Source organism: Chelonia mydas, chromosome 6, assembly GCF_015237465.2.
Source record: "Chelonia mydas isolate rCheMyd1 chromosome 6, rCheMyd1.pri.v2, whole genome shotgun sequence".
NCBI lineage: Eukaryota > Metazoa > Chordata > Testudines > Cheloniidae > Chelonia > Chelonia mydas.
In genome coordinates this window covers 22,090,469-22,101,860 of record NC_051246.2, presented here as the reverse complement: position 1 = coordinate 22,101,860, position 11,392 = coordinate 22,090,469, and the positions used below count along the sequence as shown (strand labels likewise).

The 11,392-nt window shown below is 37.8% G+C and overlaps 1 protein-coding gene across 1 annotated transcript; it reads left to right on the top strand.

The window, feature by feature from the left end:
- The first annotated feature begins 426 nt into the window (after positions 1 to 426).
- On the top strand, positions 427 to 11,181 carry GAL (galanin and GMAP prepropeptide). Its single transcript, XM_007056729.4, has 6 exons — positions 427 to 666; positions 1,105 to 1,185; positions 1,937 to 1,991; positions 3,747 to 3,833; positions 7,150 to 7,227; positions 10,827 to 11,181. Exons 2-6 carry the CDS (start codon positions 1,105 to 1,107, stop codon positions 10,877 to 10,879), a joined length of 354 nt encoding a protein of 117 aa, XP_007056791.1. The 5' UTR covers positions 427 to 666; the 3' UTR covers positions 10,880 to 11,181.
- The last annotated feature ends 211 nt before the right edge of the window (positions 11,182 to 11,392 follow it).

The window sequence follows — 11,392 nt, the reverse complement described above, 5'->3', positions numbered from 1 at the left end:
GTTCTTGAATGTAATAACAAATACTGTAATTGACAAGGATACGAGTGTTATTAGCCAGCATAATACAGAGCCTTTTCCATTTAGCTCTGCTTCTGTACCCGATTCTCCAAAGAGGGAGCTGTGTTCAATTTACCTTTCCTTATTCTCAAACAACAACAAAGAACTTCTGAAGTTTCAGGAGAAAGACAGAAGTCAGGCCAGGCTGTCTAGTAGAACAGAGCTCTTTTCAACTGCTAGCCAGTGTCCAACCCAAGCGTAATGAAAGGTAATTGGCCAGGCTGTTATCTATCTGCAGCCCACATCTTGCTTCCAAATGCCTCTAATTGAATTGCTGTAATTTTTGCCCTTCCTAATGCAGTGACTTGGCGAGGGGAAATGACCCGGGGATGTGGGCGGCTCTCGATTCTCCCCCGGGAGAGAGCCGCGCCTGCAAAGTTGCTCTGCAACCCATAAATAGCGGAGGGGGAGCGGTCTTGGGCTCACAGGCACTGCAGCCCCCCCTCTCCATTGCATCCCCTACTCCGTGAGCGCACCGGGGCCATGCAGTGAGGAGTCCCAGCTGTGAACATCCATTCCCCAGAGCAGCCTGCGGACAGCTCCCTGCCCCACTGCCAGCCAGGACTGAACCCGCGCAGTGAAGAACAGACCAGCGCACCCCAACTCAAGGTACTTTCCCCTTATTTTTAGCCTCTTTGCCTTCTGAAAGGTATTTAACTTTCAGGTACATGAAATCTTAGACCCTGGACGCCTTCCCTTCTGACCCTCCCCCCCATATTAGTGACTGCAATGACTTGTGTGTAGAAGTGGGGAAAGGGGCAGGTATTGTAAAAGCTGATCTCCTGTCTCCATGCCCCTGTGAGGTCAGATTCCGTCTCCAGCTTCGGGGGTGTTCCTGCTTTTTTACGATTTGACATTCTCTGCCGTTCCTTCCTGAACTTTCAGATGCACCGGACTCACCCTTCCTTCTCATAAGTTCCTCCTGTCTCGATGTTTCTTAAGGCATCAGGTCCCTGTGGGAACCTAAGTCCATTTTAACCCCCACACCTAGGATCCCAAACTGGAAGGCAAAGCAAATAACCCCGAGCGTTTGTGGTCTCCTTTCAGATGAGGAGGTGGACTAGTCTCCTGTTGCTCTCTTTAATCCTTTGCGCCACCCTCTCGGAGACATTTGGACTCGTTTTATCAGTAAGTATAAACTTCATTTACAGGGGCTCTATCCATTAGACACGCTCACTCAGCGTCTCAGCTGACAAGTACCGGTACACGCTACACTGACGGGCACTCTGGTTAGATACAGGGCTGAGCAAAACAAAGCAAGTGCCCGAGAATATTTTGGATGGTGGATGAACAATTGGGAATATTGGACATTTGAATACTCATCTAATTATGACAAATGTACTACAGAGTAGTTAAACAAAACAAGGGTTATTAGTTTTATACAGTAAAGTTCAATGAATGGCCATCTTAACTTAGAAAAAAACGAGGAATGCTTTTTTTTTTTAACATAAAGCTTACAAAATATAAACAGCTGAGACACAATGACAAATTGTGTAAATCCAAACAAGTATCTAGAGGGAAATAGTTATACTTTTCAGTAAAGCAGATTGGGAGCAGGTCACATTTATTTTAACTTGTAAAGTTTGCATTAGAAATTTTAATGTGTGATTTGCACTTTCGTCTATATAGGGTCAAAATCCCGATCATGCTGGAGTCAATGGCAAAACTCCCATTGACTCCAGTGAGGCCAGGGTTTTACCCAAACTGAAATAACACTTTTTTTTGATGAATAAAACATATCAGCTCATTAGAAACCCTAATGAATCTGTTTGCACAAACCAACCTCCCAGATTCATGTTTGAGTTTGTTTGTTTTGTTTTCAGAAAGTATTATGTAAATCATGCAATAAATAACCTACCTGCACTTTTCCCTCTGTAAGGCAAAAGAAAAACGGGGCTGGACTTTGAATAGTGCTGGTTACCTACTTGGGCCACGTAAGTCAAATATTTAATTTTTCTATATTTTTAAAATTCTATTTAAAATGGTCACTTGAGCCTATTATCTGCTAAGAGTGTGCTACCCACTAATCTGGCTATTACATAAAACTAAAGAGCGTTATTTCAGAGAACCTTCAATTAGTTACACATCTGAAGCCTGGGATAGAAACAAATAGAATTTAAGCTTCCTCTTTAAAAGCAATGCCATGTAAAAGCACTAAATTATATGGAATTACACATTTGGGTATTCTTGGAATTCCTTAGTGATAGTGAGTTGTAATTCTTAGATGGCAAACATCTTATTACTCTAAAATAGTAGCTTTACCTCCAATTATACAATAATGATTATTAATTGTATAGAATCTAAGGGCATTTGCCTTGCTAAGTAGTTATAACATTTTATGGAATTTTGGAGGTCAATCAAGGGGGAAATACTATGGGTGAAATTGGGCCCCATTGAAATCAGGGGCAGCTTTGCCACTGAACTCAGTGGGGCCAAGATTTCATCCGAAATCTGCATCTAGGCATTTTTATGTATAGCCTTCTGATACTATTCTTGGACAAAACAAACTCTCCTAAAACTTATGCTCACATAAATTTGTTAGTCTCTAAGGTGCCACAAGTACTCCTTTTCTTTCTCTGAGATTGTAAATATCAGTAACTTCCAAGAGGAAAATAATTAATTCCATTTTGTAAATAAAAACAAACACCAATGTCTGAGAGGCTGAAAATGTAAAGTTCAGGTTTCCAAAAAAATATGGAGATGAAAAGTGAAGGTGTCCCAAATAGGCTAAAAAGCCTTCCTTTAAAACTATTTGTAGCTGATTTAATAATTGTCATTTATTTTTACCCAAGGTTTTCAAGATGCTGAGAGGCATAAAACATACAGACATCTATACCTACCTTTACTACTTTTTATGTTAAATATTACTGGGGGTTGCCTAGTTTCACCCTCTATAGTCTATGATAAACATTACAAATAATTTATACTGCTGTCCATATAAGGATCATATATTTTTTTCCTTTATTCACCTTTTGTAACTGACCTTGGGATACAAATGTATGCATCTTTGATGTATTTATTGGTTCTGTAAATGTTTTGTAAGTATATTTGTGTTAAAGCAGCAATGCCAGAATAGACTGTGTTGAAAGACATACATGACATTCTGTAATGGGGGCGTATATTTGCCAAGTGCCATTTCTCTAAGACTGGATAATAGGCATCATCCTCTGTTGCAGGTTGTATTGATCAGCTTTTACTGATAAAGGAAATGCCCACTGCAAGGGGGAGAGAAGAGAGCTTTTGGAGGTTATTCATGTAAACTAATAGCAGTTTACTTTTAAACAAATTACTTAGCACCTTTTTTTTGTTTTAAAGAGGCAAGAATAGCAAAACTACATTCCTAAATTACACATGAATGGTCCAACTCTGCATTCCCTGTACACGCAAAACTCCCACTCAATTCAGGAAGAGTTTGGGAGTGCAAGCAATATAGGATGGGCCCTTAATGGACATAAACTACATACACACAATTAAAAAAAAAAAAAAGCTTATTAAGGAATTATTCTTTTGATTCACTAATTGTACATCATTCCATTAACAATCCCATCATGTTCTCGTGCACAAATGAAAAGAAAGCTCAAGAAGAGACTCTTTTTTTTTTTTTTATATAGCCATCTCAGTAAAATCCATGAAAATCAGGCTGGAGACTGTAAATGAAATTAACTCTTCATCTCTAATTTATTTAACAGATGCAGTAGATAATCACAGATCTTTTAATGACAAACATGGCCTAGCTGGTAAACGTGAGATACAGCCTGAAGAGGACATAAAAATAGGTAATGAAATTATGAAACCCAAGAGTTTGTGCTTCAGTATACAGCATTTTATTTACTACGTTTGAGTTATTTGTACTGCCTGCAAGCAAGCTTAAGCTTCCATTTAAGGGGACAATGTACTTAACATACATGAGTAGTCCCACTGAAGTCAATGAGAGTATTCATAAGAGAAAGGAAAGCAAAATTTGTCTCCAGAGTTTGGAGATCATGACCTGAATTATGTGTATTCTGCCTCCAATAGTTCAAAATGCAAAGTCATACATTTGACTGGCAGGACAAAAGCTTTTGAGTTTCCTTAATTTTATCTAAATTTAACAAGTTTTACTATAAAACCTACCTTTTTTTTTTTCTTTATGTTCAAAACAAAGCTTTCAAGTCCTTTTGGACACTTAGTCCTAACTGATTAGCCCAGGAGTGTGATCAGTAAAGACAATATTAGGGAGATCATAGATTAGGGAAAGGGATAGAAACAGGAGACCCCTTTTATCATACCAACATAAAGCTGAAAACTGTATAGAGCTGGATTTGAGAAAGGGATTTTTTCATAACCCCATCTCAAGTATAATTGTTTAATTATGGAAAAATTATACAAATTCTTTCAATTAGAAGACGTAGGTCCTGATCCAAAGCTTAATGAAGTCCGTAGGAGTCTTTCCATTTAATGCAATGGGTTTTAGAACAGGCCCTTAATACTGAGGGGTGCTGAACATTCACAACTCTGAGCTCAATGGGAGTTAAGTGCTCTGTACTTCTCAGGATCAGATCCCTATAGTATATCTTCCTGTTTTTTTTGCAAAAAGGAAAGGAGTACTTGTGGCACCTTAGAGACTAACCAATTTATTTGAGCATAAGCTGTAGCTCATGAAAGCTTATGCTCAAATAAATTGGTTAGTCTCTAAGGTGCCACAAGTACTCCTTTCCTTTTTGCGAATACAGACTAACACGGCTGCTACTCTGAAACCTTCCTGTTTTTATAACCCTTGTTTGTATTGTACATTTTTTTTTCTACTTTATGCTGAGGGTAATGGTTCAAAATTCAAAATGTACATCCTAAATCATTTAATTTTATTCCTCTAATTCCTATGTATTGGTATGCAAAAATGTTACTTTGTTCAAAACACCTTATTTTTCTCTAAGCAAATATTTAGACCAATACGAAAGCCATTTCCTTTTCTTGGTATATCTGAAATTTTTTTTATTGAACTAACAAATACTCAGCTTGCATTCCTAGACAAAAGGGTGAATGATGCTAGAGGCAGCTGGGGAGATTCTACAGAGGCAAACTTTGTTTTTTAGTTGCCATTTATTGAGGGTTTTTTTTATTTTAAATACTTTGTATAGAATTTTGAATATCAATTTGTAATCATAAAAATACATATAAAAAGTGATGTGACAGTCAATGAGTTAAAGCAGGTACTCAGCTGGACATTATTAACAGGAACACACCACTTCTAAACATTGATATAACAAAATACTTTCTCTCTTGATGATTCATCATTAAACAGAATTACAGCTTAGCAGCAGGTAGCTTTTGCTTTATAGAATTGCAGTTTCATATCTAGATCACACCTACATGGTAACACCATGTTAAGGCAGCAAATGTTGTAACATTTCCATCAGCATTTCCTCTGACGTCTTCCATTGGGAGAGCAGGATATACCAGCCTCTCCTCCCTGGGCATACATATGGAGGCTCTGTGCTGCTACGGAATCTCTAGCCTTGCTACTTGGTAGCACAGCTGAGGCTTCCCTTAAAGGAGGGGGTTCCCCATGACTGAGTTAGGGGTAGGTGGGTGGGGGTGTGTGAATTTTTAAGTATAACCTACAGGTCTCCTCAGGACCTTCTCTTGATCTACCTATTTTTTTTTTTTTGCCTGTTCCACCCACTGCTTGCTTCCTTCTAATCTACACAGATCTCCAAACACACAGATAGCTATTTATGAGGTCCAGAAGAAGCCTTGGGAGCTGTTGTGACTCTCCTCTGTATAGTGAGGGAGTGATCCACACATGGAAAGAGCCCTATATAGGGATCAAAAGACATGATCTAGTCCTCTGTTAGGGAATCTCAAAATGAGATCCATTTCTCACTCCAATCCAGAGAAGGCTGATAGTTATTCCTGTGCTCAGCATTGTACTAACAGGGGAAGATAGTCCTGCTCCAAGGAACTTACAATCTAACTCAAACCCTGACAGTACAATAGAGACACATCTGATAGTCAACAAAGGTCCAAAATTCAGGTAAGGTTCTTTGCTTATTACTTACTAGTAGGAGAACATTGATAGGCCTCCCATAAGTTGTAAAATTCTGTTGAAGACAATTAGTTCATTTCTGGTTATGGTTGTACAGAAAAAAAAATTAGAATTGTTTCCTGAAATGTTGGTGCCTAGCAAAGCAGGTATAATATTTTGCTACTCTGAAATATTGATGAAAGGGACAGTTAGTGCACTCTGACCTAGTAATACTTCTGACTGACTCACTGTGTTTTCCAGCTGTGGACATGTAGACCGTTCTTTTGTAAATATGTGATCTGGAAACTATACATCGTGGAGCTGCACACATTGCTGCTTAGGTGCTGCTGCGTGCCCTCAATTCCCAGTGAAGCCACCCCAAGTTGATAGTGCTCAGCACTTTGTAACTTAGTTTAGGTCCCATTCTGCAATCTTTGTTATAAACTTCATTTAAGCACACTCCTTCCATCAACTCTGAAAATCTCCTTTGCACCTGAAATTTCTCATGCAGACCCTAGTCAATGAAGACTTTTTTTTTAAGTTTCACTGGAATTGAATCGGGTATTTTGAAAAACATATCTTTCACTTGTGGAATGTAGTGGCTTCTTATAAAGTTGTCTTAAAATGGTAATTGTTTACATGTTCAAGGGGAACTAATGCAGTGGACTATTTTTTTAATAAAATGTCCAAATTTATTCACTCATTTTCTCTGGAAATCTGAGCCTCTGAGGTCCCTTCAGATATAAATATCTTGACTGGTGCTGCAGAATTTACAAGTTCCACAGACAGCCCTGGAGGACCTTACAAGCACTGTAAACCAAATAACCTGAAGGCTGCTTTAACTTACATCAGTACAGAAGCTCCAGAATCAGGGAGCTGTAACAAGATCCCTGATGTCACCCAATTCTTGCACCAAACATATTTCAGTGCAGAAGAGAATCTGGCTCTGTTTTTCCACTGAACTTTTAAAATGAAATGTAGTTTCACAGATTTTTCTGAACTCTTACAACTTTAGTCACAGTATGAATATTTGCTGATACATTCACTATTATCTGTACATTAAATAATATCCCATAAATGTTTTCTAGGTAATTTTGGGAGACCAGCGGTTGACGACAATGTTGTACGCACAGTAATTGAATTTTTGACTTACTTGCATCTTAAAGGTTAGTAAAGCTCTCAATCATTTAAAAATACAGTTTTATTTCAGTCACTGCGGATCTAATTCTGTAATCCTTACTTGGACAAAACTCTTGAATAAGAGCTGCAGGACTGGGATTGAATGTATAGTTGTAGATTCATGTTTAAATTGTGTGACTTTGTTGAGCATCACTGGAGAATGGTCTTGATGATGATGGATGATATAACTCCTAGGACAAAATGTGCTGAAACAATATCACTGAATATGCATATTAATAAATTGATATCTGGAAGAAACTACTTAAAGCCTGCTCCCACAAAAAACTTATGGAGATGCTTAAAGTTCAGCATGCAAGTAGTGTCACAGAAGTGCAAGACATTAAGTATATGACTAAGTGGCTGCAGGATTGAGATGTTGACTATAAGCTCCTTGGTGCAGGAACCATCTTTTCATTATGCATGTGTACAGTGCCTAGCACAGAGGGGTCCTGATCCTGCTTGGAGCCTGTAGGTACCATCAAAATGATGACAACTGCTAAAACTGTTTGAACTATCTTTCAATAGGGTCAATGTTTTTACTCAAAAGACTGAATAAAAGGAGATGTTTCAAAGTTTATTATCAAGTTGTTTTACATTTGTGTAAGACAGTGACAAAGAAAACAAATTTTCCCTCCATTGGGACACAGTGGTGAAGTCATATTCCCTGAAATTGTGACATCACTCACCTGTGTGGCAACAGTTCAAAGAGGCGAAACTCCCTGTGAAATACTGGAGAACTATCTATAGGACCTGCAAGACTGAGAACTCTAAGGATGCCTAACTAAGGATTATGCCTTTATTATAGCATCAAGCAAAGGGAAAACCTGGGTGGTTACTAAACCTCTATTATAACTTTGAAGGTCTTCGTGCATTTTTCAGAAAATTTCAGGCAAAGTAAATTGATTTATTTAAATATACCTTTTTTCAACTTTTCAGCCAATATAGAATTGCTCCTTTGAACTCTGCTACATTCAAAATATTTAGAAAGTGATTTGCATTAGGAGGAAAAAATAACAGGAACATTAAAGGCATGTATTGTAATTGCAAGCATTATGAATCTTTCATTCAAAAGTCACCAGTTCTGTCACATACCTTCTCTATAAATCCCTACCTTGACTATAATGAATTATAGACACTTTCATAGCAATGAATTTATTGTTAGATAAAATTACAGATGCTGTGTTAATTAATGCACTGGAATGATACATTTGTCATTTATTTTCACTTGTGAAAAGAGATTCACAGTCTAACTTCAAGATTATATGAATTTTATAAATTAAACTCTGGACAGTTTTGGCATCCTTTTCTAAAATGATCTATGTTGGTTCAGAAAAATATTCACTCCTGAGAATACTGTAAATACTAAAATACAACCACAACGTTGACTAAATTACATTGCATAGTCTACAGAGACTGTATGTGTCTGAATGGTATAGTTAAGGATCTTTGAGCAGAACTGTCCTTTCCAGGGATTGAGAATAATTCAACTGTCCCACCTCTGGCACAAAATCTTAGGTTTGCTTTTGGACTTTCTCAAACGTTTTTCAAACACAGCATATCCCAGTTTACCTGAATCTCATGGAGCATGTTTGAATAAGTTAACTCAATCAAAGTTTGGGAAAACTGAAGGGATTTTCAAGATCTCTGAGAGGTCATAGTACGACATGACCATGTTTGGGATAAGAGTTTTCCAGATAACCCTGGTTTTGCAGTATAATAACATTAATGTGGATTAACTGCACAAAAACCCCTCCTTTTCTTTGTAAAAACAATCAACATCTTTACAGAAATGTCAAATAGGCAAAACTGGGGCCCAAATCTTCTATCCTAATTTTGAGAAGTAGCTTTCAGAGGGTAACCTATTAAAATCAATGGATCTGTTTGCAAGGTGAGTTACTGGTCTCTGGAGGCTTATTATGCAGCTGGGAGAGGGTGGCTCCATTTCTCTTCCCAGTTCCTGCAAAGCATGTTTACTTAGTCACTGGGTGGAGTACAAGTTATTTTTCCACTCAACATTTTTACTCGTCTGATAGATTACATGGATCTAAAATAACATTTCCAAACATTCATACAATGCTCTAAAAATCTCCATTCTCCCAATCTTTCAGTGCTGTTCCTCTCTGTTAACTGAACGTTGAGCATCTGTCCAAATCCATATTAACAGGGTAGACACTTGAAATAACTTTTTGAGGACCCTACTTCCTCACTTGAATAGCCTATGTATGGGTGAGTGGAAAGTCGGTATTGGTGAATCCACCCAAAAGTTGGGAACAGTAGTCACCGCATGAACAGCTTGAGAGCATAAATGGCTCAGGGAGGGTAGCTCTTGAGACATCCATGATCAGTGGTATTGATCCTCTTCTCCAAACAAATCATGTGAAGGAAAACGCAAGCTTATTGCAAACGAGTTAGAGACTGAGGCCCAAATAATCCTCTGGATGGGAACCCTAAGTGCTAAATGGAAGCTCAACGAGATCCTGATTTAATATTGGCCAGCTGGTGTTTATATACCAGTGCAATATAGACATTTCTGTACTCCCATGTGCAAGCTATGTCCCAGTGTGGGGTTGGAGCACCCTCCTGGGCAGGTGAGCAGGAATGGCTGGGGAATAGGTTGAGCCCTGATCTCTGCAAACTGAGCCAGCATGGAGGGATAAGTAATATGCACCTAGTAAAGAGATTACACCAATTACTTGCCCCAGGGGTCAAGCGTCAACCAGGGGCTGAACTGTGACATTCTGAGTAAAAATTAACCAGTTTGCTCTTTGGATCGCACAGTTACATGCTCCTCCTTACTGTTACAATCAATCTTGAGACTACACAAAACCCAAATTCCCTGGATCGTGCACAATGGCTTTTCTGTGATGCAGAACTGGTACTCAAAGCTACAAAACACAGAATATTAGCAAGTGATGCTACATTTTTAGCTAACAATGGCTACCAGCAAAATCTTGACATGAATATGTAGGCCAATCATTATTTGATTTAAAAATATATAGATATATTTTCAGGCCAATAATAATGTAATGCTTTTTACACATCTACTCAAATGTCAGTTTATTACAATAAATATATGGATTTATGCATTTTCTTTCTCAAAATAATCCATTTTAGAGAAATGTTTTAAACAATAATGATTCAGATAATTCATATACTTCCATTTTAAAGAAAAGGGGCATATTTATAACAACACCCTCACAAGTGATTTCTTGGAGGTCACTATCACAGTTGGCCTTTTAGGCCCCAATTCTGAAACTGGCTCGGTGCAGGGGTCTGCCCAGCCTGAGCCAGTTGCAGGATCAAACAATAATAAATCTTATGATATGAATCAAAACATCAAGGTTGATGTGGAAGATTTTTTAAAATAGTGTAAATTATAACAGGAAGTTATTACTTATTAATAGCCTAGAAATGAGCCATGAAAAGCATGAGCCTGTTGCCTCATCTGTGGTTGAAGGGAAGCAAAGTAAGAAAGTTTAGCAATCCTAAGGCTGATTTTTAGGAATTAATTGTTAATACTAAACTTTGCACTTAACTATTTGTTGCTGAAAATAATGACTGTGTTTTTTCTTTTTCCCCTTTGCAGAGGCTGGGGCACTAGATAATCTACTTTCATCAGAAGAAACAAATCTGTCCTGAAAAATAATGTATTTATACTTTGTTGTATTGTAAATTTAAGACTGAACTCTAAACAGAGCTTTAAATGAACAGAAGATGGTGATTATTGTTTACATTACTCTTATACACAGTTACACATGGTAAACTACTTTCTGCCCTTTTTGTTTTGTTTTTTTTCTGTGTTGTTACTATGTAAGATTTTTGCCTTGATAAAAAAGTTTCTTTAGGTTAGTGGTAAAATAAAAAAAGAACAGCTGCATTTTGTTTCGTTTTCCTTACACTAGTGTTTTAAAATTACATACATATAATGCACAAAATGTAGTATATTAAATGCATGCTTAACTTTAAGTATACGAGCCATCCTAAGCCTGAGCACTGTCGCTGTGTCAACTTAACCCCCTGTGTAGATGCAGCTAGATCAATGGAAGAATGCTTCTGTCAGTCTAGTTACCATCGCTCGATCAGATGGAGCTCTACAGTGATTGGAAAAAACCCCTTCTGTTGCTGAAGGAATCTTCTAGAGTGTAGCGCTAC